General features: G+C 49.0%; 2 protein-coding genes and 4 non-coding genes across 8 annotated transcripts; 2 read left to right on the top strand and 4 right to left on the bottom strand.

The window, feature by feature from the left end:
• Nucleotides 1-5,090: 5,090 nt before the first annotated feature.
• AURKB (aurora kinase B) lies at nt 5,091-9,758 on the top strand. Of its 3 annotated transcripts, none has more exons than XM_007457814.1 (9): nt 5,091-5,179; nt 5,508-5,579; nt 7,002-7,104; nt 7,214-7,268; nt 7,510-7,701; nt 8,003-8,141; nt 8,252-8,400; nt 9,114-9,288; nt 9,448-9,758. In XM_007457814.1, exons 2-9 carry the CDS (start codon nt 5,532-5,534, stop codon nt 9,619-9,621), a joined length of 1,035 nt encoding a protein of 344 aa, XP_007457876.1. In that variant the 5' UTR covers nt 5,091-5,179; nt 5,508-5,531; the 3' UTR covers nt 9,622-9,758. The 3 variants fall into 3 exon arrangements, with proteins under 3 accessions (XP_007457876.1, XP_007457875.1, XP_007457877.1); XM_007457813.1 differs by having other exon boundaries at nt 7,507-7,701; XM_007457815.1 differs by lacking the exon at nt 5,508-5,579.
• A 4,609-nt stretch (nt 9,759-14,367) lies between these two features.
• Nucleotides 14,368-16,198, top strand: BORCS6 (BLOC-1 related complex subunit 6). The gene has a single exon (XM_007457812.1). The coding sequence runs from the start codon at nt 14,418-14,420 to the stop codon at nt 15,471-15,473; it is 1,056 nt and encodes a 351-aa protein (XP_007457874.1). The 5' UTR covers nt 14,368-14,417; the 3' UTR covers nt 15,474-16,198.
• A 663-nt stretch (nt 16,199-16,861) lies between these two features.
• Nucleotides 16,862-16,935, bottom strand: TRNAI-AAU (transfer RNA isoleucine (anticodon AAU)). Its single transcript has one exon. It is a non-coding gene; the product is annotated as a tRNA-Ile (tRNA).
• A 398-nt stretch (nt 16,936-17,333) lies between these two features.
• Nucleotides 17,334-17,407, bottom strand: TRNAT-AGU (transfer RNA threonine (anticodon AGU)). Its single transcript has one exon. It is a non-coding gene; the product is annotated as a tRNA-Thr (tRNA).
• Nucleotides 17,408-17,653: 246 nt separating this feature from the next.
• Nucleotides 17,654-17,735, bottom strand: TRNAS-GCU (transfer RNA serine (anticodon GCU)). The gene has a single exon. It is a non-coding gene; the product is annotated as a tRNA-Ser (tRNA).
• Nucleotides 17,736-18,158: 423 nt separating this feature from the next.
• On the bottom strand, nt 18,159-18,230 carry TRNAW-CCA (transfer RNA tryptophan (anticodon CCA)). The gene has a single exon. It is a non-coding gene; the product is annotated as a tRNA-Trp (tRNA).
• Between the last annotated feature and the right edge of the window lie 7,036 nt (nt 18,231-25,266).

Here is a 25,266-nt window from a genome sequence, read left to right as displayed (position 1 = left end):
AGTATGGTGTATATGTCAATCCCCCTTCCCCCCAACCATGTTTGTTTTCTACGTCTGTGACTCTATTTCTGTTTTGTAAGTAAGTTCTTTTGTATCATTTCTTTTAGATTCCACATAAAATCAACATCATATGATGTTTTTCTATTGCTGCACTTTTTTTTTTTTTTTTTTTTTTTTGGTCACGCTGCCCAGGTTTCAGGATCTCATTTCCCTGACCAGGGATTGAACCCAGTCCAGGCAGTGAAAGTGCCGAATCCTAACCACTGGACCACCAGGGAACTGAGAGACTTACTTTTAACTAGTAAATTTTATCATGTTCATGTATATTTAAAAACCAATACATCAACAGAATGGATAAATCTCACAAACATAATGTTGAATGAGAAAAGTCAGGTGCCAGAGAATATATACTGTGTGATCTCATTTGCATAAAGGTAAAAACAGGCAAAACCAGTATGTCAGTTAGAAGTCAGGACAGTGGTTACTCTTGGGACGGGGGGGAGTGACTTGAAAAGAAGGCTGGGGGTCCTTCTGGGGTGCTGGTAATATTCTGTTTCTTGATCTGGGTGCTGGTTACCCAGAGGTGTTCAGTTTGTGAAAATTTGTCCAGCTGTACATTTTCCAGTATGTACACTTCAATAAAACATTTTACGATGCATCAGAAGTGTAGTGTACAGGCTTCTTGTCCCGCCACGTGGCCAGGGGCACTGTCCCTGCTGTTCCAGTCCCTGAGGATGCACGCATGGACCTGGAGGGGGCCTCAGGCCTCAGTCTCAGTGGCAGGGATGTTTGGTCCAGGCCTGCAGTTTGTACCAAAGATGAACACTTGGGCTCTAATGGCCAAGAGCAAACCCCAGCGACGCTGTTTGACCTGGGAACGCTCAGGAGGAGTCTGGATGGAGGAGAGCAGCCAGGTCTTGATGCACCTACTTAGCTCATCAGCGTTGCCTCAGGTTTACCTTGAGGAGGACAGCTTAGTGGGGAGACATGGGGGAGTATTGGCTAGGCTCCTCCAACAAGGCCCTTCCAGAACCTTCTGAGTCTACTACTCCCCGTCCCTGGAAGGGGCTTATTGGCTGACGATGAGAATTCATGTCTTGAAATTTCTTTGTGGGGGAGGGGAGAGAGGGGAGAGGGGGAGGGGGGACTTCCCTGGTGGTCCAGTGGTTAAGGCTCCACGCTCCCAATTCAGGAGTCCCGGGTTCGATCCCAGGTCAGGGAAATAGATCCCCTCATGCACGCTACAACTAAGACCTGGCATAGACAAGTAAATACATTTCTTTGAGGGATATTCCATTATCAGAAATAAAAGGACTGACATGTGTGCCTCACTAACATTACAGTATCCCAGCCATCCAGCCTGACCTTTGGAACACGCTACATTCTGACCCTTCCCAGTCACTGGAAAATTCAGCTCTGGGGGTAGAATAGTGACAATTGCCCCTCAAGGACACCTCTCAATGTTCCTTGGCCAGTAGCCAGAATCCCCAATCTAACAGGAACTGGGAGGCAAAAGCAAAGCAAGAGGAAAGAAGAAAAGAGTTAGACTTGGAGGAATTTGCTCATTTACACCTTTATAAACTTGGGGAATCCCTGCGGGAGAGTGGATGCTGAGCTTGCCTCACCAAAGAGAACAGACCACAGTTTTGGATGGGGCTGCACTGGACGTAGATTGCTGGTACTCAGTGTGGCCCGCAGACTGGTGCCACTTCATGAACTGTTACTTTTATGTCCGAGATGAGTATAGAATTTGAGAGCTACGTATTTAAAAACTCTTACAGCATTTGTCAGAGTACTTTTATAAACGTTGGTTATAACCAAAAAAAAAAAAAAGTGTGAGCTTGTTATTTTATTTTTTTTGCGGTACGCGGACCTCTCACTGCTGTGGCCTCTCCCGTTGCGGAGCACAGGCTCCGGACGTGCAGACTCAGCGGCCATGGCTCACGGGCCCAGCCGCTCCGCGGCATGTGGGATCTTCCCAGACCGGGGTATGAACCCATGGACCCTGCATCGACAGGCGGACTCTCAACCAGTGTGCCACCAGGGAAGCCCAAGCTTGTTATTTTTATATTTTTTATATTTCATTTTTCAAGGAACTCATTTTTATTGTATTTTATAAAAGTATCAATCTGTGATGGATTGACAATAATTAAGGCTGGTTCTTCCCTATAGATCGTTTGAGGAGCACTGGGATAAATAACAGAGGTTTTGTTCACTAACTGGAACAGGCAGCTGCTAGAACAGATAGGTTTTGTTTTGCTTTGTTTTTTGTGAATAATGCAAATCTCAATTTTATGCTGGCCCATCAACTATTCCTGAAAGGCCAAATGTCTTCCGACATAATTTGCAAGTGGGAATTTAAAGACTCCAGGGGACAGAATTACTGTATGGGATCTAACAGGCATATCCCACCCATGCACTGTGTCCCTGACAGGTTCTAGAAAAGTCTCCCTTCACTAGATTATGAGGTATAAAGTATACTGCAAGTGACAGGATTTTTATAAAGCTCTTCCTTAGCTAGTCACTCTATGCCAAATATGTTGATAAAGGCACCGAAATTGAAATGGCCTCCTTGATCTTGGGAAGCAGGGTTGGGCTGACCCTGAGTGAAAACAGCCCTGTACCTCCAGTGGCACATGCCTATTTCTACCACCACACCCCCGATCTGCTTTAACTGTAGGGGCTGGAAGAGATGCTCACGGTTACCAGCCTCCTTTGCAGTACTCATGTGACACAGTTCTAGGCAAGGAGAGATCTACTGGGAACTTTTTTTTTTTTTTGACTGCTCCTTGGGGCTTGTGGGGATCTTACTTCCCTGACCAGGGATCAGACAGGGTCCCATGACAGTGAAAGCACCGAGTCCTAACCACTGGGCCGCCAGGGAATTCCCATACTGGGAACTTTTAGAAAGGCTTCTGATTTTCCTGATAAAAGAGACAGACTGTTGGAATCCATCCTGCAATGGGAAAATGTTAAGAGAATCACGGAGAGGCCAATCCAGACCTCTAACATTGTTCAGTTCCTGAGCTACTATCTACTTTCTGATTTCTTGTTATGTAAGAGAAAATAGATGTCTACTGTTTATGCCATTGTTAACTGAGTTTCCTGTTACTTGCAGCCAAAAGCATTGTGAACTGATCTAGAAACACATTAAGACTTATTTCATTTACATCGGGTTGAATCGTATGAAATTGGTATTTTCTGTAGGTCAGAATGATTGACTATCAGTAGTTTTGCATCATTCAACCCAAATGACTACAAACACTCTAGGTCTGTAGATGTGTGTCAGTTAGTATGTTTTTAACAGCAAACAACAGAACTCTTAACTCAGTGCATTAGAGAAGGAAACCTGTTGGGTCATGGAAGGAAATGGCTGAAATGGGCATCCAGACGCTCAACATTGTCATCAAGTTCTCGGGTTCTTCCCAGGCCTCTCTTCTGCCTTCTACAATGTCAGCTTCGTACTCACCCTACTCCCTGCAGGAGCACCACCACCAGGAATGCAGGCTATGTGCTTTCTTGCCCAGTTCCAGCAGGAGAAAAGGAGCTTCTGTCCAGCATTCTGGACAAGAATCCTAAAATTCCCACTAACTGACTCACTAAGGTCACATGTTTATCCCTGAACCAGTGACCATGATCCCAGAATAAAGGGTGTTGACTGGTGTAAATCAGACAGGTCCACTCCTGGACCTGGGATGGGGTCAGCTTCCCTCTCAGACCCACAAAACTCTAGTTGCTTTCAGGAAGTGGGAATCGCTGGGAGAATGGATGCTGGCTAGATAACCACAACGTCGTCTACAACGTGTCTCCATCAAGTTAGCGATTTGGGGTTGGCAGCCACAGAAACCAACAACACAGAATGGGGAGACAGGTGGTTCCCTAAAGAGAAGTTAGAGTGTTATTATTAGAAGAAAGATGAAGGGTGCTGGACAGGCAGTATTTACAAATATCCACCAGTTATTTCATAGAAGGTCCCAAAATCTATTTCGGAAAGAGCAGAGAAGGGAGTGCCGCAAGAAGGAGAAAAGTGAGAGTGGGTCCAAGCAATTTGGCCTCGGTCGGGGGACCTGCAGAGAAAGGTCCTCTGGTAGAAAATTCTTATTAGGAATATGAGTGAAAGACTCAAAGAACAAAATAATGACATAAGAATAAACGCACAAGGACTCCCCTGGTGGTGCAGTGGTTAAGCATCTGCCTGCCAATGAAAAGGACACAGGTTCGAGCCCTTGCCGGGGAAGATCCCACGTGCCCCGGAGCCACTAAGTCCGTGCGCCACAACTACTGAGCCTGCGCGCTAGAGCCCACGAGCCACAGCTATTGAAGCCGGTGCCTAGAGCCCATGCTTCTCAACCAGAGAAGCCACCACAATGAGAAGGCTGCGCACCAGAAAGACCCGATGCAGCCAAAAAAACAAAAAACCCCACAACATTGTAAATCAACTGAATTTCAATAAAAGTTATTCAAAACTTAAAAAAAAAAAGAGAGAGAGAGAAAATAAGGCTTCCCCGGTGGTGCAGTGGTTGAGAGTCCGCCTGCCGATGTAGGTGACACGGGTTCGTGCCCCGGTCTGAAAAGATCCCACATGCCGCGGAGCGGCTAGGCCCGCCAGCCATGACCGCTGAACTTGCGCAACGGAAGAGGCCACAACAGTGAGAGGCCCGCATACCGAAAAAAAAGAATAAACACACGTGCAAACGAACAAGCAATAAAACTTGAATAGAGAATCTGACTTAGTATATCAAGGGTAGCATTTAAATTCCCTTGGGAATGGTGCAATTTGTTTAACAAATGATGCTGGCATAACTGGCTCTCTGGCAAAAAACAAAGTTAAACCCTAGTTCATACATATACACAAGGATAAATTCCAGATATATCGATGACTTAAGTTTTAAAAACAAAACAAAACAAAACAAAACAAAAACCCATGAGATTATTTCGGGGGTCGAGGGAAACTTTCCTAAGCCCGAAGCCGAGTTGCTCCGGCGCTCGCATTCCACCTTTTCCATTGGGCCCCTACGGCTACGTAATGGGACACCCATCCAATGAGGACTGGGCATGGGCGGCGCGCTCAGCCAATGGGGCCAGGGCGGGAGATTTGAAAGGACCTCTGCGTGGGAGCGGCCGGGCAGGTTCAGTTGTTTCCCAGCCGCTAGGGAGGTGGCTGTGCCGCCGGCTCCAGGTGAGCTGTCCACTTTTCGGGGGCCTTGCGCCGGGAGAGGCCAGGTGATCCGGCAGGTCGGGGGAGGGGTCCGTTGGGCGGGCCCGCGCGCACTCTGCCGGGCTGCTGGTTGCTCTAAAGTGGAGAGAGGGTCCTGGAAAGGGGTGAGGCCTGTAGCAGGGCTGGGGCAGCGAGACGAGCTCCGGGATGCGCCCTGATGAAGCCAGCTTGTAAACCTGCTCCCTTTCACCAGCCTCAGACAAGCGCTTCCGGCTAGATCTGTCCGACCCCTCACTCTCTCTCTCCTTTTTTTCTCCTTCTCACGGCTCTGCTTCTCTTCTCTGCCCAGTTCCCTCCCCGTTCCCTTCTAAGGATGGCCCAGAAGGAGAACGCCTACCCCTGGCCCTACGGCAGGCAGACGGTAAGGGCTTTCCCACTTCCCCTCCCCCCACCCGCGTGGTGAGGTCCCGCTTGCAGATTTGAGGTCCTGCAGAGGGCGATCCTCTTACCACTTTCTTCCCGGCTTTGCACCAGTTTATGGGCCCCAGTCTGGTCATTTGTAGCCACATCCTATCAGGTGCTGCCAACTTGAGTTTGACCAGCCTGTGAGGACCTCTGCAGAGCTGAGCCTATTTGTCACATCCAGATGACATCTGGGACTGAGTAGGCAGGGTCTGGCCTTTTGGCCATGATTCCCAACCCTTCCTTGTCCTGAAAAAATAGGCTAGGCAGGAAATAGAAGTAGACTCTGGAAGGATTTAGATACGTTTATAAGTTTAAAAGGTCCAGGACAAGTCTAAATTAAGAATTTAGAATTTATTTTAATGACTGGTGTGAAGTAAGCATTCAATGGCTTTATTTTCCAGTTGTCCCAACACCTTTCACTGAAGCGTCTACCCTCTCATTTGAAATGCTACCTTTGTTACATATATTAAATTCCCGCATATATGTGGATCTATTTCTGCACTCCATTTTGTTCAACTTGCTTATTTGTAAATTCCATGCTAATATCACTGTTTGCAAACAGGTCCATAGGGGCACTGAGGCTTTCTTCCTCTCTTGGCTAAAGAAGAAAGAAGGGGCCCTGCATGGGCTTTGCTCTCTGTTTGCTGGGCTTGAGTATCCTGGGGGGGTCCGTATGTCCCCTTGTCCACCAGCTGCCTCCCTGGTGAAGCTCTGAATGAGGCTGTCAGTAGTGGAGGCTGAATGAGAAAACATTGTCATGCCCACACTGGTCACTCCTAAAAGAAAGGGGTGTATATTACTCAGAAGTTGAAAGTGAAAAGTGGTCCAGGGCCCTTAGAGTAGCCCTCAGTGTCCTAAAGCCTGTTGTTGCAAAGGGGTGAACACAGATTTGCTGAACACTCAAGGCCACAAGGACCTTATCTGAGACTTAACAGACTGAGCTTAGGGGACCATGAGAATACCGGCTGTGCTAAAGCTCCTTGAATTGTGTGTGTTCATTACCCCAGCCTGTACTGCGCCCTGGGGTGGGGGGCTGGGTAAATGAGTGGTGTTATGGAGAAGACTTTGAAGGTTGGACAGCCTTGGGCCTGATAATGTGGAGTGGGCCAGGGCCAAAGAGGTGAGAGGTTAGGTGTGAGGGTAAGTCCCTATTTTAGGCTGACTTAGGTTGTTTATTAATAACTCATTTTATATGGGGCTCTGAGCAGAGTTTTGGGGCTGAGTAGCAAAACTGGGGTCTCAGTGTTCCTCTTTGAACTGGGGATTGGGTAGGTGGGTGGGTGGCTTTATAGCAAGTCCTGAAATGCTGCTTGTAGCACATTCCAACCCGGTCACTGGGATAAAGGCACTCTCAGAGCTCCCCCCTGGTCCTTCTCAGGCTCAGTCTGGCCTGAACACCCTGCCCCAGAGAGTCCTCCGGAAGGAGCCTGTCACCCCATCTGCGCTTGTCCTCATGAGCCGCTCCAATGCCCAGCCCACAGGTAACTAGGACAAGGGGAGGGCATTGACCTGAGGGGACTAGGGTCTGGGAAAGGTGGACGGGGATGAAAATGTCAAAGGATGGCCTCAATTTCCCTGTTCTTTCCTTAGCTGCCCCTCTCCAGAAGGTGGTGGAGAACAACAGTGGGACCCCCAACTTCTCAATGTAAGCGCCCCAAGCCTTGGGGTGGCAAGAGAGGGGGAGGGACAGTGAACAGGTAGGAAATGGGGGAGGTAGACGGTAAGGGCAGGAGGAGTAGGGAGGCAAGAAAGCCTGATCCATCCTCAGCTCCCCTGGAAGAGAAACAGGGCTGCGGGCAGGATGGGCTGAGGTGCAGGGAGAAGGCACACGCCTCAGAGGACCGACTAACAGCTGCCTACCACCCCCCACCCCCCACCCCCAGCAGGCGTTCCTTCACAATCGACGACTTTGAGATTGGGCGTCCTCTGGGCAAAGGCAAGTTTGGAAATGTGTACTTGGCTCGGGAGAAGAAAAGCCGTTTCATCGTGGCGCTCAAAGTCCTCTTCAAGTCTCAGATAGAGAAGGAGGGTGTGGAACACCAGCTGCGCAGGGAGATCGAAATCCAGGCCCATCTGCAGTACGCGGGCAGCGCCCTTCGAGCCACAGTACCCCTGGCGCCTCAACCCCCCGCTCCTCTTCCAATCCCACCACATCCGGACTGTCTTCTCTGCAGCTGTGGTCAGGCAGCCCCAAGGAGCTCTCAGTCCTGGCCAGAGCCTTGAACCCAGAGAGCTGCGTCCAGTTCCCCCTTAGCACCGCCAGCCTGGTGTCCCTTGCCTGGCCCAAGCCTGACCCAGTTTGCTGCAGTGGGACCTGTCATCTTTCCCATTTCCTTATGCCAGGATACAGCCTGATGCTTCCTCTGTCTCCTCTCCCAGGCATCCCAACATCTTGCGTCTCTACAACTATTTCTATGACCGGCGAAGGATCTACTTGATTCTGGAGTATGCCCCCCGGGGGGAGCTCTACAAGGAGCTACAGAAGAGCCACACTTTTGACGAGCAGCGAACAGCCACGGTCGGGGCGGGTGGGCACCTGGGGCACCAGCCGGGGGGCTGGAGGCTGCGGGGGCGCTGCTTGCAGCCCGAAGTCTATCCTTGTCTGACTGCCTGTCATTGGCCCCCCAGATTATGGAGGAGCTGGCAGATGCTCTGATATACTGCCACGGGAAGAAGGTGATTCACAGAGACATAAAGCCAGAGAATCTGCTCTTGGGGCTCCAGGGAGAGCTGAAGATTGCTGACTTCGGCTGGTCTGTACACGCCCCCTCCCTGAGGTATGGTGGGCCAGGAGGCCGGCCCTGGGGGTGAGGCTGGGGCATTCAAACTAAAACCACTCCAGATCTCGTTACCCAGAGACATTTTGGGTGGTTCTCATGTAAATATACAGACACAGCAATATCTTTACAAAAATAGGAGGCTCTCTGGGAATTCCCCGGTGGTCCAATGGTTAGGACTCCGTGCTGTCACTGTTCTGGCCCGGGGTTCAATCCCTGGTTGGGGAACTACGATCCTGCCAGCCACGCGGTGCGGCCAAAAAGGAAAAACCAAAAATAGGAGACTCAGTTTTGCCACCCAGGTTTCTCACTCGAAATATATTGGGACCTTCTTGCCATATCACTGAGAATACGCCCACGTCATTTTTAATGCCTTCATAATATTGCATAGTAGAGATGTAACCTGATTAATGTAAGCAGGATGTGCTTGATGGACGTTTGAGATTTTTCCTTTAATTCTAAGGTGAACATTGCCCTCATATCTGATTATTTTAACATACAGCCCTCAGTGTGGAAACGCAGAGGCAGTGTGTAAGCCCACCTCTGGGGCTTTAGTGTATGTCTTCGCCTCACTCCTACCCCAAAGGCTCCGTCAGAGCCTGGTTGGAACACTCCCCTGGCACATCCTGGGGTCTCTGGGCTCCCTGTCAAGCTTCAGGGAAAGGAGAGAAGGTCTGGATCTGGGATCCCTGCCCACTCACCACCCCCTCCAGGAGGAAGACAATGTGTGGCACCCTGGACTACCTGCCCCCAGAGATGATTGAGGGCCGCACGCACAACGAGAAGGTGGATCTGTGGTGCATCGGAGTGCTCTGCTACGAGCTGCTTGTGGGAAACCCCCCCTTCGAGAGTGCTTCCCACAACGAGACGTATAGGCGGATCGTCAAGGTGGGAGGCTAGCCCCGGGTGCATGGCTGGGGTCTGTGCTGGCCCAAGGGCCAGGGGCAGGGAGTGGGCATATCGTAGTTGTCACTAGCCAAATAAAATGGGCAGTGAAGGGAAAGCAGCCAGGATGAAAGCTGGGGTCCTCCTCCTTTACCTCTGCAGGTGGACCTGAAGATTCCCCCTTCCATGCCTGCAGGAGCCCAGGACCTTATCTCCAAGCTGCTCAAGCATAACCCCTCAGAACGCCTGCCGCTGGCTCAGGTCTCAGCCCACCCTTGGGTCCGGGCCCACTCCCGGAGGGTGCTGCCCCCCTCTGCCCTTCAGTCTGTCCCCTGAACTGTCCCTGTCATTTTCTCAGTTGTGTCTGTATGTCTGTATATGTGTAGTTAGGAGAAGGGGCCCCTGGCCTGTTCCCGCATCTGTCTTCTACCTCCTCTTTATCTAATAAAGGCTGAAGCTTTTTGTACTGATGAGTGTAGATGTTTACAGGCGGAAATTGCTGTGAAGGAAGCCGTCACCTGTGGGGAGGAGGCTGGGGAGTTGCCCATGCCGGGTGCCAGGACTGGCATTGCATCACTGCCCCTGGGAGCACCCTGCCCTCTCAGCTCCACCCCACCCCCAAGTCTTTTCTTTCCCCTGCTCTGACTCCCAGACCTGGGGATGCTGGGGACTTCAGCTCCACTCTGCTACGCCTGCACACCAGCCATCTCTGCCCACCTTCTCTTACTACTTGCTCTTAGTTGACCTCTATTCTTTTCCTCTTCTGGTTCACTCCTGCCGACCCAGGAGCAATTGAACATTGTTGTACCCAGAAGTTGTTTGTTTTTCCGCTTTGATGAGGATCTAGCACAGGAGTGAATAGAAGCAATAATCTTGTTCCTAACCTAAGGTTTAAGGTTTCACTGCTAGATACATGATGCTTGCTGTAGATTTTTAATACATGTCCTTTATCAGGTTGAGGAAGGCCTGGTCACTTCCTAATTTGCTAAGGGTTTGGGCGTTTGTTTTGGGGTCAGCCGCAACAGCATGCGGGATCTTAGTTCCACGACCAGGGATCGAACCCGCACCCCCTGCAGTGGAAGCGTGGAGTCTGTTGGGGTGTTTCTGAATCAAAAATAGGTGTTGACTTTCACCTAATGCTTTTTCTGCATCTGTTGATTATTTGCTCTTTTAAGCCATGTGGTGAAGAACATCAATAAATGTTTTTATTTTCATCTCAGTTACTCATATGCTATATTCAATTCCTAGGGTTGCTGTAACAAATTACCACAAACTCGGTGGTTTAAAACATCAGAAATGTATTCTCTGACAGTTCTGGAGGCCAGGAGTCCACAATCAAGTTGTCTGCAATGCCATGCTCTCCTCAAAGGCTCTAGGGGAAAGTCCTCCCTTGCCTCTTCCAGCTTCAGGTGACTCTGGGCACTTGGTGGCTTGTGGCTGCATCACTCCAATCTCTTGCTTCTGTCTTCATACAGCCTTCCTGTCTTCTCTCTTTTCTCCTCTGTGTCTCATAAGAACACTAGTCATTTGATTTATGGCTTACCCAGATAATCCAGGATAATATTGTCTCACGATCCTTAATTACATCTGCAAAGACCCTTTTTTCCAAAAAACATTGCATTCATAGGTTCCAGAGGTTAAGACACAGACATATCTTTTTGGGGGCTACCATGCAACCCACTACATATGCCCATAGATTAAAACAACTGAATGATGTTATAAGGCTTTAAAAAAAACCCGAAGAGTCTGCCCATTTCTCTCTCCCCACAGACAGCCTATTCCAAATCCTTTTATGGTTTTGTTTTGTTTTTGGTATTTACCATGTATTTCCAAATCACAGGCTTCTGTTGCTACTCCTTAAGTTTTCAGTTTTAGGCTCTATCTATTGTTTTCCTGCTACAAAATGTACAGATTTCATTCTTTCACTCCACTGCCACCATACACATGTGCATTTTCTGTCCCTACATCCTTCTGATGTAGTTATATCAAAATTTTGGTTAGATTTATTCGTTTGACAATAGTTACTGAGTGCTTTCCACAGTCCAGGCACTGTTCTAGAGGCAGGGCAGTGAATAAATAAGAAAGAAAAAAAAAAAAATCCTCTGAGCTCAGGAAGGTTGCAAATCTAGAGGATCAATGTCAGTATCCAGTGTGTATGTTATGACCATGAGATGCCAGCCAAGCTGTCTCATGACATTCTATACCTTCCTTTTGGAATAGATGTCCCTGAAGTCAACAGCCTGTCTCATTTTCTTAGCCCCTCTGAACAGATCACACCTCCCAATTCTCCCCCGAGCCTGAGCACTTAAAGTTATCAGCATTCATCAACTGGGCCTTCATTGCATCATATGGGCCTGAGATGGAGTATGAAAGGTAAAAAAAAAGCCCATTCTTAGTTCATAGGCCATATAAAAATGGGTGGAGAGCTGGATTTAGCCCACAGGCCATATTTTGCTGACCCCTAATGTAGTGGACACTGTTTTGCTCCCCCATAGCCCCTCCTCCGTCCTCCATTGTGTTACTGCCTACTTCAGTTTGGAGGGAACTGACCCACCTCTAGCTCCAGGAGGGGCATAATTGTTCTAACCTAGTCAGTTAATTCTTCAGTCACCTTGCCAGAGTGATTGCTTCCAAATACCAAATCCTAAGTCAATAAGACATGGTATCACCCTGACCAAAGTGACTAAATTGGGCATGTGAACCAGTTTAGGCCAAGGAGATGTGACGTGACGAGAGATTAACTGGGGCTCCTGGGAAAGATGCATCGGAAGCTAGTCCTTCCTCCCCTTCTGGAAGGTATGGGAGTATATCAGCCAGGGCTTCTGGTTGCATGCAACAGAAAACAATTCAGGTTCATTTAACTTGAAACAGACCTTATTATGATCATCCTGGGTAATTCATGGAATCTCTGAAAGGACTAGGCTTGGAGTCTACACAGTCAGGAAAAATTCCACTGCAGAAGTGGTCCAGTAGACCATGGTGGAGCCTGAGCCATGTGCTAGGGAATCTGGGAAAGTGACTGCTTGGTATTCCAGCTTTTGTAGTGGGAGATGGGCTCTGCCTAACGAGGTGGGAGAGTCCTGAAACACTGGGATTCAGATCCTGGGAGGCCCAAGAGAATGACAAAGTTATTCAGTTATGGACTGAATATTTTTGTCTCTCCAAAAATTCATATTTGAAGTTGAAGCCCTAACTCTCAATGTGATGGTATTTGGAGATGGGACCTTTGGAGGCAATTAAGTTTAGATGAGGTCATGAGGGTGGGGTCCTCATGATGGGATTGGTGTCTTTATAAGAAAAGGCCAGAAAGCTAGCTCTCTCTCTCCATCATATAAGGAGACAAGAAGGTGGCCTGTCTGCTAGCCAGGAAGAGAGACCTCACCAGGAGCAGAATCAGCTGTCACCTTGGACTTACAGCCTCCAGAACTGGGAGAAAAAAAAAAAAGATTCTGTTAAGACACCCAGTTTATGATATTTTGTTATAGCAGTTCAAGCAGACAACTATAATTCCCAAAGAATGACAAATGACATAGTGCCACCATGAGGAAGCCCACTTGGGATAAAGCTACTCCCTTGGAAAGAAACCAGGCCCTTTATGACAGTGTTAGGGCACTGAATGCAGGCTTCTCTGACACCTTAAGACCATTATTATATGACAATAAATTCTCCTTGTTTTTGTTTGTTTGCTTTTGTTGATTCAACTTGTGTTTTCTTTCACCTGCTGCATACAGAGCATCTGCTTGCTGAGGAGTAAAAGGAAGACAAGGGGGGGGGTGTCATTCCCAAAGAGAGGGGGAGAAGCTTACAGTAGACCATTGGTCTCATGCTGTATTAGTCAGGGCTCTGGGTGCAAGTGACAGAAACACATCTTGAATGAGTTCAAGCCAAAAAGGGGAAATCAATGGCCTAGGGTCATTTAATTAATAAATATTTACTGAGCACCTACTATACGCTAGGTACTGTTCTAAGCACTGGGGCTACAAATGAGAACAAAACCAACAGAAAGTCTTACCCTCATGGCACTTACATGAGCAAGTAAGCAAAATATGTCAGATGGTGATAAGTGCTCCGGAGAAGAGGTAGGGAAGGAAGATGGGGAATTGCTGGAGAAAGTGGTTGAAATTTTAAACAGACTGTAAGGGGAGGCCTCACTGAAAAGATAACATTTGAATAAGGACCTGAAGGAGAGAAGGGAAGGAGGAATATCCAAGGTGAAAATTTTCCTTGGTAGACCCAGCCTCAAAAAAAGGGGAGGGCGGGAGGGGAGTTGCAAGAGCAAGTGTAAATCCCTGAGGGAGCAGCATGTCTGTCTTGTCACAGGAACTGTGAGGAGGCCAGGGTGGCTACAGCAGGACCAGTGAGGGGAGGAGAAGGAAGAGATGAGATCAGAATGGTACCAGGGCTCTGAACTTCAGGGCCATTAATTTATTGAATATTTTACGTAGTGGCAAAATCACACACCATCCTCCAAGAGGAGAGAGACTCAGACCTGGAGGGGACAGGAGACAGAGAACAGAGTGCCAAATACACAGGAAAGCCCTTAAGCCCGCTTCGCTGTCCACTGTGAGTCCTGGGCAATTCATCTGCTCGGTCTGTTAGGCGAGGACGATGGAACGAACCATTCAAGCTCTGCTGAGAATTCTGGTTTCATCCTTCCTGATCACATAGTTGCGGTTGAATCCCGACGGTCCAAGCAGGATATACTACTTCCATCCCAAAAACCTCCTAGGAACCCCAATTCTGGTCCGCACTATAAGTGTTTGTTAAGCAGCAATTGTGGGCGTGACAATTGTGGGCGGAAAGAGCCCTGGCCCCGCCCCCGGAGGACTCCGTTATTTCAGGATCTTCACCTTTAAGATCTGCCCCCTCAACTTTTTGAAAGGGCGGGGCGACGAGCGCAGCTGTCACCTCCTTCTTTCCACCCCGCTGGTTCTCACGTGCGTTCAGTCGTTCAATAACAGCTCCTCTCCTGGGACTTCCTGGTTGCCGGGACCAATCAGAGTGTTCTTCCCGTCCTGACCATTGTGAGCCCAAGGCCAATCGGCGCGCCTCTACAACGCCCCTTAAAGGCGCCGCCAACGCCTCCTGAGCCGGGGCGAACCAATTCCTCGGCTCCTGCCCCCAACTGCAGTATGGAGTCGCCCCGGGGGCGGCCTGGGCCCAAAGCAGGCCTTCTAGCTCTGGGGGAACAGCAAGCCGCGATCTTCGGCGGCGGCCTGGGCAGAACGGCCTCTGAGCCGCCCTCAGGCCTCCGGTTGTCTGAGGAGGAAGAGGCCGAGAACGTTGGGGGCGCGAGCCGCCTCCCCAGGGCGTCCCCGAAGACTTCGAGCTGCAGCTTCGTCCACCCGCCGGAATGGGAGGCTCCGGAGGAAGAGCTGGGCCGCGGAGGGACGCCTTCTGGGGCAGGGAGCAACTGGGGGGCGCCGGGTCCCGAAAACGACCCGTATGCGTCCTCCCGGCGCAAGGACCCTGAGGACAGGCCTGCATCCGAGGGCGTCTGCCGTCGAGGGAGCCCTGGAGGCGGCGGGTTGGATGTTGAGCAGGAGAAGGAAGACGACGACGAGGCGGCGGCAGCCAGCAGGGCTGGCCGTTCCTTCTCCAGCCGCCTTCAGGACAGCCGCAGCCTGGACGGGTTGAGCGGGGCGTGCGGCGGCGCCGGGTCCTCAGGGGGTGCAGAGTGTGGCGCGGGCGGCGGGCGGCGCGCCACTATATCCAGCCCCCTGGAGCTCGAGGGCACGGTGAGCCGCCACGGTGACCTCACCCACTTTGTCGCCAACAACCTGCAACTCAAGATCCGCCTGAGCGGCGCCCCTCAACCCCCGCCCCCTGCCCCTGCGCGGCCCTGTTCGGCGCCCCCACCCACTCCGGCCATTCCTCCCATCGACCCCGACGTGCTGCGGGACCTGGAGAGACTGAGTCGGGAGCTGGGCAGCAGGGTGGACCGTCTGCTTCGCGGGCTGGGTGGTGCGGTGCAGGAGCTGACAGCGCTGAGCGTGGGCTGCATCCAGACCTACCGTGATGCCGTGGACTCCCTAGGCGAAGCTGTGGACATGAGCATCAAGGGCATGTACACCCTGCTGGCGCGCTGTGAGGAGCTGGAGAGGGCTCTGCAGCCAGTTCAGGGACTGGCGCGCCAAGTCCGGGATATCCGACGCACCCTGGAGGTGTTGGAGGCCCTGTGCAAGTGACCGGGAGGGCAGGAGAGGCCTGGCAACGCCAGGGTCCAGCAGGATCCTAAGGACTCTTCAGGGAGCCCTGGTGGGACCTGCCCGCCGAGGGGAGGCCTGTATATTGGAGGCTCTTCCAGATACATTTAGCAGGCCCGCAACCACTAGCTGGGCCTTATGCAGGTGTACACGGGGAAGTTCTAAAGCCTCTCCTGGTGGGTGGGGATGATGCTCTGCTTCTATTCAGTTGGCCATCTGCAGCTACCTTGTTCTCCCAACTCTCTTCCCTAGTTAGAGCACCATCTCTGGGAAGCCAGGGCTTTAGGTCTGGGCTTGGGAGACATGACTGCCATATGTTCTCAAGAAAGGGGAACAGGGGAGGCTCCAGCCCCACTGTGACCACCCTGACCTCCAGTGGTCACATCTCAGGTGCCAGGGGCTGTGGGAGCTTGAGGGGTCCTTGGCCACACACCATGCAAACAAGGATGCACACTTGCAGATGGATAACCCCCTGCTTCTGCCCTCTGGCCCCCTGCCCTCCCACTTCCCCAGCCATAACCTGGGTGGAGCTAGAAGGAATGTATTGCATGGTAGAGGGGGTGAGTTGGGAGGGGTCTCACCGCTCTCAGGGTTCAGACAGAATTGTTGCTGGGTTTGAAGCCCACCTGTTGTGGAGTGTTCTAATCAGTTTTGGCTTTCTGAGTTTTTGTGGAATTAAAGTGCTGCTGCTGCTAAGGGTGAGACTGTGTCTGTGTGGGGTTAAGGGATTGATGAGCCAAAGGTATGGGCATGAGGGTCAGTCTTTCCGTGGAGTTTTCTTGGAGCCGGTGCTGCGAGTGGGGTGGGGGTCCCAGGCCACATGGGGAAGGATATGGTTCCTGCTCCTGAACAGCAGAACGGAGGGGAAATGTAAGACACAGATCTGGGCTCAGAGACCCAGTAAAAGCAGCATCAGAAGCAAGGTGATCCGGAAGAGAAAGGGAAGGGGTCATCTTCTCAGTTCCTGAAGAGGACAGGCAGAGCCTGGGCAAACTGGACATCTTGGCTCTGGAGAAAGAGTGGAAACACTTGCTAGCTCCTTTCTTGACCCCATTTCTCACACTCTGCTGATCAGTGCCATATGTATGGTCTGAAACAATTTTTGTTACAATCCCGGACAGCCTTCCATTTACCGTCACATAGTAAATTCCAGGAGCCCCCCCGTGATGGTCAGGAGATTTGGAAACAGAGATCACAGAAAGAGATCCAGTTTCCTTAAACTTTTCTGCTCTCTCAAGACACTACGACTCGGGAAGAATTTAAGCACGTTTCTCTTTGGGGTGTGAAAAGTTCCGGGATTAGAAATGCTCCACAAGCCTTCCCTAAGCAACAAGAAATTAGCAGTACACATTTTTAAAATGTTACACTATTGGCCCGTACGGGGATCGAACCCGCGACCTTGGCGTTATTAGCACCACGCTCTAACCAACTGAGCTAACCGGCCAGCTCGCTGGGGTTTTGAAAAAATGAATCTATGTAAAATACAAATTACTGATCAGTCCTGTCTTCAGGAAAATTTTAAAACGGGTAAGATTGTTTTGGGAGACAGGAAAACAGAATACGAAAACGGAATCACTTATTGTTTCGGGAAGCAACATCCAAGCCAAAACACTGACAAGCACAATAATGCCACTATGGTGCTTGGCGGCAGATCGAGGTGCAAACATACAGCTTAAGACTGAGGACATGCATGTAGCGTTGACGCACACAACCGGAAATAGAAAAGGCCACCTGATAACAACTGGCAGATTCCCGAAGAGATGTGGAAAATTATGTATATAAGCGCCAAATGCCCACAGCTCTTTCCTTGCGATGTTTGCTAAAGGTAACTGACACCTTCGGAGGCACCGCTGGGATTCGAACCCAGGATCTCCTGTTTACTAGACAGGCGCTTTAACCAACTAAGCCACGGCGCCCAACTTATATATTTTTCCGCCTCGTTTCCCTGGCCAGGTCAGTTCTATGGCAGGTGACTGAATGCCAGGGTGCCTTCCTCACCAACCTTTGGCCGTACTGGAAAACAGGGTAAAAGGGACGAAACCCGCGGCCGCAACCGAGAGAGGGTGAAGGGGCGACACAGAAATTGAATCCTGGCAGACCGAAGGTAAGAAGAGAAATTCTTGGATTATGAAAATGGAAGACAAACCACAACAACCGCAAACCGACGAGGATGGGATTCGAACCCACGCGTGCAGAGCACAATGGATTAGCAGTCCATCGCCTTAACCACTCGGCCACCTCGTCCACGAGAAGATTATTTCGGATCTCCTCTCTGGGGTCTGGACTCTTCTCAGAGTAAGCGTGAGCCCAACTACGTCGCGAAGGGAGGTGCGTCCCGAGAGATCCCGCCCAGCGACTCGCAGAGCTCTGGTTACCGAACGACCTTCCAGCTTGCGCCAGCGCCAGACCCTCTGGGTTGAGCGGTACAGAGCGTGCGTCAGTCCTCAGGAGACCCGCTACCGGCCCAGATTTACAGTACCCGGATCTACCACAAAAACTACCGCGACATCATTGCGCTCCCCCGACGGGGCGACTAGAGACTTCGAGCCGGGACCCTCCCCTTCCGGCCCCTAAGAAGAGCTTCTTTTCTGATTTGCGCAATGGGGCTCCAACCGGGTTGAAAATGAGAATAAAATAAAGTGACCAGAAGTTTAGAAAGAGGGAAGCTGACCCCGAGGTGATTTGAACACGCAACCTTCTGATCTGGAGTCAGACGCGCTACCGTTGCGCCACGAGGTCTGCCGCTTGAAAAGCTGGACATGTCCCCTCATGACCATTGGACGGTCAGGCTGACGGGTCCCGACGCTCGAGGCGCAAGAGCCGAGGGCCTTCCGGAACTTCTAAAATCCCGCGGCGTGGTGCCTGCGCTCTTCCAGCATCGTGAGAGCCGCAGGGCCCGCCGCACCCCGCAGGGCACGGCTTTGCGGCCTCCCGGCCTCCTGCCGACCAGCAGGCGGCCCAGAGCTGGTTCCCTGGGGGGCCCAGAGCTCACAGTCCAGCGGGGACGGACTGGCACAGAAACATGTGGAAGGACGGATAGGATACCAGGCGGAATGTCGTGGAGCAGTGCCAGAGCTCCGGGCGCGTAGGGTCAAGAGATTAGCTCCCCCAGCGGCGGTCTCCTCCCGGGCTGCACACTACAGTCGCCTGCGGAACCTTCCAGATAGCCAAGCACAGGCCCCAGATTTGGAGATTCTGATTTAAAGGTCCAGGGTAGAACCCCGGCATCGATAACTTTGTCAATTTTGACAATTCCGAGGAATCATTTACCTACAATGAAATGCACAGATCTTAAGTGTTTATTTTGGTGAGTTTTGACAAAGAACAAAGAAAGAAGACTTTTCCTTCACCCTAGAAGGTTCTATCATGCCCCTTCCCAATCGATCCCCGCCGCTCCCTTCCCAGAGGCAACCACTGTTCTGATTTCCATCGCCATAAATGTAGGTATCTTTTGAAGCTCCCCAGGTGAGCCAGAGCTGGGAACTTCTGAAAAGTGATACCAGGAGCTTGCAGAGACCCCCCATTTGCTTCTTGAAGGGTAAGAGGAGTTCAAGGGGCCAATATGGTGAAAGAAGTCAGGCTGTGTCTCACTCCTTCCAAGCCAAATGCCTGCACTTTCTGCATAAGGGCCATCCTGAAAGTTATCAGGGACCAGGGACAAGTCAAACCCCGCTGAGGAGCCTGGCCTTAATTGACTTGGCAACATCTTTTAAGAGCCTTCTCCCTTGGTTGTCAGGACACTGCTGTCTGCTGACCTTCCCCTAGCCTCTCACCCTCCCGCCTAGTCTCTTTTTCTGTCCTTTTTGCTAGGAGTTTCGTCTTGTGTCCTCAGGCTACACACCTTCCCTGGAGTCAGCCATCACCTGTGTGCTGAGGACTCCTGAAAATCCCACTCCCAATCCCAATGAAGCCTCTGGATTCAGATGTCTAGGGCCTGCTGGACACCTTCACTTGACCCTGTCATCCTTCTGAAACCCCGCACCTTGGGTGAGACTGAAATCCAGTCGCACCTCAGATGGGACTCGAATCCACAATCTCTGGCTTAGGAGGGGACTCAAACCCACAGTCTCCCAACTGAAACCGCACACTTCCTCTCAGGACTTTTGAAGCTCAGGTTCTTTTTGTCTCAGCACAGAAGGGATTCAGCAAGAAGTAAAGTGATAGGTAAAAAGTAGATTTATTGAGAGAGATACACACTCCATAAATGGAACGTGGGCCATCTCAGAAAGTGAGAGCTGCCAAAATATAGGGTGGTTCGTTTTTATGGGCTGGGTAATTTCATTGGCTAACAAGTGGGAGGATTATTCCAACTATTTAGGGAAGGGCGGGGATTTCCAGGAATTGGGCCACCACCCACTTTTTGTACTTTTATGGTTGGCCTGGGAACTGCCATGGCGCCTGTGGGTGTGTTATTTAGCGTATGCTAATGTATTACAATGAGCCTATAATGAGGCTCAAGGTCTTCTGGAAGTGGAATCTTCTGCCATCCTGGACCTAGTTGGTTCTAACCATTTAATGTCATATCCTCAACGACTATGTCATTCTTTTAACGGTTGTGCCCTGCCCCCTTCCCTCCTGTTTCACCATCACCTTCGGGTTCAAATACTACTTTATTGGCTGGGCCCCCAAGGCCAAGTGCTTCTTAAGCATGTGGGTCCAGGAACCAGGTTGCCAGTGTTCATAAGCAGGCTTTGCTAATACTAGTTGTGTAACTTGGGCTTGTTATTGAACCTCTCTGTATTTCAATGTCCCTACCTGTAAAATAGTAAAGATTATAATAGTAAATATTAAAATAGTAAAGATTATAGTAGATAATTATTAGAACACGGCTGGTAATCACCACTCAATTATTATGGTTGTTGTTATAATAACTCTCTGGTCCTTGCATGATTCTTCAGCCACTGCCTCCTCCCCTCCCGTGTGACAACGCTGCTGCCTTATTTACAGTCGCCTAAACTCACCTTGGTCACAGCTGTCTCTGTGTCACTGTCCTTGGTATTGCTTGATGGTCTTCCTGACATGGAGCAGGACTCTGCGGGGCCCTCCTGGGCACAAATTTTCCTTGTGCCCTGTTTCCCCATTAGCAGGAAATAGGCTTCATTCAACCTCCCTGACCTTCCCTGGGTACCAAAAGGGCAGATTCTAATAGTTGCTAATCGAGGAAGGGAGGGAATGTAGAAACAAAGGAGGAGCAGTCAAGAAACAATAGTGCAGCAGCATGGGGCAGGGTCCTGGTTCCTCCTCAAGGAAAGTATATAACAATATATCTTTGAGCTCATCTGAAGGAACAAAGACCCTCACCCAGATGGAGGATGGTAACTTCAGGCTGAGCACAATATTACTGGAACACCGCCCTGTTACCTTACCACCAACGAATCAGAAGAAAGTCTGAACACAGTGGAAGATAACAAAGACTGCAACCCCCTCCCCTAATGATTATCTGCAATTAGCTTTCCCTATCTCCCTTTAAAAACTTTCATGGTCCAGCAGAATCTTCAGAGTTGGTTCTTGGACGTGAGTCCTCCTTCTCCCCAGGTTGCCGATCTCCTGAATAAAGCAAGCTTTCCTTTCCAGCCAACACTTGTCTCTCAAGTATTGGCTTTAGCCAAACCTGAGTTCGGCAATATTCTCAGTCCTTCTTTACCTGGCTGACCCTTATGTACCCCTCCAGACTCAACTGGGAAGCTCTCTCTTCCCCAATTCTTGCCCCACCTGGGGAAGGAGGTCCTTCCTGTGTCTCCTCCAAGGTAACACTTAAAATGCCACCTTTTAATTTTTTGCCCAGTTGTCTCCCTTACTACACTCTAAGTTACTCAAGAGTAGGGAATATGCATTCCTAGGACCCGGGAATATGGTGTGTATTTAATAAGCACTTGTGAACTCAGTGCAGGATAGCTTTAGCAGAAGTACTAGAGTGGGCAAGAGACTGGCTTGTAGAGGAGGGAGTCTGGGTAGTTGAAGAGCTTGGAGTGAGATGGAAATTGTTGCTAGGAGGGGAGGTTGAGTCAGTGAATATGGTACCAGGGAATGGGAACGTGGACTTTATCTCTAGGCTCAGAGAGTTGCTCCAGCAAGTGAGAAGTATGATTAGTCCAGTGTCACTATCCAGAGTACTCTCTGATGTTGAAATCTCCTCCATTCATCCTATCAGTTTCCAATTTTTTTTTCTAATTGTATTATTTTTTTATCATTAAAAAAATGTATTTATTTATTTTTGGCTGCGTTGGGTCTTAGTTGCTGCGCACAGGCTTCCTCTAGTTGCAGCAAGCCGGGGCTACTCTTCATTGCGGTGCACGGGCTTCTCCTTGCGGTGGCTTCTCTTTGTTGTGGAGCACGGGCTCTGGGCACTCAGGCTTCAGTAGTTGTGGCTCGTGGGCTCAGTAGTTGTGGCACACGGGCTTAGTTGCTCCGCGGCATGTGGGATCTTCCTGGATCAGGGCTTGAATCCGTGTCCCCTGCATTGGCAGGCAGATTCTTAACCACTGTGCCACCAGGGAAATCTTCAGTTTCCAAATTTTAGAAACCAATAAATTATTCTGTCCAGAGTTGCATTGCTACATATGGTAGCCACTAGGGTGGCTATTCAATATGGGGCTATTCAAATCAAGTTAAATTTTAAAAATTCAGTCCCTTAGTCCAAATAGCCACATTTCAAGTGTTCAGTAGCCACAGGGAGCTAGCTGGCCACCATACTGGACAGAGACAATATGAAGTATTTCCATCATCATGGAAAGTTCTATTGGACAGTGCTGACCCCAGACTGAGACAATCTGAGACTCCAAAAGCAAAACAACTGCAATGCACTGAAACACACAAAAGATGTTAAAATCTAACAAGTAAAAACAACTAATTAGTCACTTTGGGAGGATACTGGGGAACCATTATTCTGAAAACTGGTAACTAATGGAGTGAAAATCACACATTTATCCAACCTTTCCTGTATGACCTGTATCTCATGGTAAACAATGAGTCGATAAGGGCACATTCTTATTTACAGGAGAATCCCAGGTGACAAATGCAGAAGGAATGATAGAATTAGGACATCCCCAGTTTGCAAACCCCCCTTGAAATAATGGAGCTAGGCAGTGAAGATTAATTAAACCAGTAGGTGAAAAACTGTTGGGGAACTTTACAGTGGTTGCCTCAGTCTGACTACACCTGAACCCACTGCTCAGATTAAAAACCAGAAAAAGAGAGACAAGCAAGCATGATGTGCTGCCTGTTAAAAGTCCAAGGCACAGTCATATACATTTTCAAGACAAGGGGTCATACATCAAAATGACATACTGATGTATTATATAAAGTTCACCAAGGTACATAGTCCAGATAAGCACTTACAAAGTGACCGGCAAGTCACCATGACGCCCAACAGAGTTGGGAAAGAATGCTATTCTTTTAAGAAGTTAAAAAAAAAACAGTTACACTACTAGCATCAGAAGAAAGGGGGAAAAATTGATCTTTACAGTTGAGCAGCCACTTCTGTCTTTGAGGAGCTCTGGCTAATGTGTAATGCAGATACACACTGCACATTAGGGAGAGAGGGAGGAGGGCCAAACAAACACACAGAGAGAATTTTATGTTTAGTTTCTCTTGTCCTGCCTTAAAATATAAATTTTATTTCATCACCAGAATGAGGGAATTTAAGGCTAAGAAAGCTGTGTAACAAATGTCTTCATTAGTCAGCTACCCCTAGCACAAGCCCCTTTGTTAAATCTTCACAAATAATATTTCTTTGTCAAAAAATGATATATAAACAGCCTGCTTTGGTCGCTTCAGTGGTCCCATTTCTATGAGACTTCCCTGTGTATGAATTAAATTGTTTTTTTCCTCCTGTTAATGTCTTGTGTCAACGTAATTATTAGATCAGCTAAAAGAACTCAAGAGAGATGGGGGGAAATTTCTTCCTCCTGGACAGAATTATTTCGTGATGTCTGGGATTTGCTTCAAAATAACCCAGTGGACTGGGAGGGAGAGGATAGCTGAAAAAAGTTTGGTCATGTGTTGGTAATTGCTGAAGCAGAACGGTAGGCTTCAAATAGGGTTTTCTTTATTTTTCTTTATCTCTACATATATTTGAATATTTCTGTGATTTAAAAAATGTTTTTCTAAATTCTTTTATGACCAGTTCAAATGTTGGGACATGTGAGTTCCAGCCCTGGGACGAGTGGCCCCCTGGGGAAGGACACCTGGTCACCAGCAATACCTCCTGTGGCCACAGGGTGGCTCCAAAACTCGCTTTTGTGAGACTAGAGCAGGCTTCCCTGAACCAAGGTCATGGGAAGTGACAGGACAGACCTAAATGCTTGCTGTTTACTAATTCACAATGTGAACTGTGACTGCCCAGTTCTTACTATCTATAGGTCCCCTAGGCAGGAAGGCTATTATGAGCAGAATACCCCAAACTTCCAGCTGCTGGAGCCCAAAATCTAACAGTCATCCTTGACCGCTCCCTTTTTCTCATCCACCCACAGCCCCATGTTCAGACTTTATCTTCTAAGGATCTCTAGATTCCTTCCACTTCACTCCACCTCCTTGACTCCACTCTGGTCCAATCTCATCCTATCTTTCCTGGATAACACCGTGGCTTCCTCACAGACCTTCTGCTTAAAATCTTAAAATCCATTCTCCACGTTGCAACCAAAGTCATCTATGTATGTTATACAAATCTGAGCCTGTCCCTCCACATGGCTGCAAGGCCATGTCCCTTGTCTACCCATCCCACCTCGCCCTGATCTCTTCTTCCCCTTCCATCATGGGCTTCAGACACACTAGCTCCCTTTCTGTTCAACAAATACACTGGGCTTGTTCCCACCTAAGGAACTTTGCACTTGCTGTGCCTCACCTGGAATGCTCTTTCCCCAGATCTTCATACAGCTGACTCCTTCTGTTCATTCTATTTGCTCCAGGGACCTTGGAGAATCTTGCAAAAGCGGGTCATGGGCTTTCCTCACTTTCACTCTAGGACAGTGCTTCCTTCACCTGTGAATACTCAGACCCGATAAACTGTCTGGGGGAGCGTGGCTCTGAAGTCCTGGCCTTTCTATTCCCAGAGAAAAGTTCTAACGAAGACATTCTCTTCCATAAAGGCAGTAGAATTATCAAAAACTCAGGAAATTAACACGGATACAGTACTATTATCTAGGCTAGAGACCTTATTCAAATTTTGCCAGTTGTTCCACTAATGTCCTTTATAATAAAAAAATTTTTTTTTCCTGATCCAGGATCCATTAGGATAACACATTAAATTTCTCATGTCAAATTTGGCACGTCTTTTTTTTTTTTATTTTATTGAAGTATAGTTGTTTCACAATGTGTTAATTTCTGCTGTAAAGCAAAGTGATTCAGATACAAGGATATTGAATATAGTTCCCTGTGCTATACAGCAGGACCTTGTCGTTTGCCCATTTTTGTCACATCTCTTTGTCTTTCATGACCTTGAGGAAACATCTTTTGACTGTCTCTTTGACTTATTAATTTTTTCACCCACTGGTTTAGAAAAAAGGAAATCCATTTATTACATTGGGGACCTGGAAGAGAGAAAAGCATTTCCTCTCATTTTTGACCACATTTCCTAAAACAAAGTTTAAGAATAAATGACCCATTTTCAAAGAAACTTTCCTTGATCACATTATTCTAATATTTCCCTTAAAAATTTTTATTTACAGCACTTATTATCATGCAGATATATTATTTGTTTGCCTGTTTGTTGTCGATCTCTCTGACCCCAGGAAGGTAGACACTTCTGACTTGTTCTTCAAGAACATGAGCCCAGCAC

Source organism: Lipotes vexillifer, unplaced genomic scaffold (assembly GCF_000442215.2).
Source record: "Lipotes vexillifer unplaced genomic scaffold, Lipotes_vexillifer_v1.1 scaffold611, whole genome shotgun sequence".
Classification (NCBI taxonomy): Eukaryota; Metazoa; Chordata; class Mammalia; order Artiodactyla; family Lipotidae; genus Lipotes; species Lipotes vexillifer.
The sequence above is the reverse complement of the archived record's forward strand: the minus strand, read 5'-3'. Positions and strand labels throughout refer to the sequence as shown.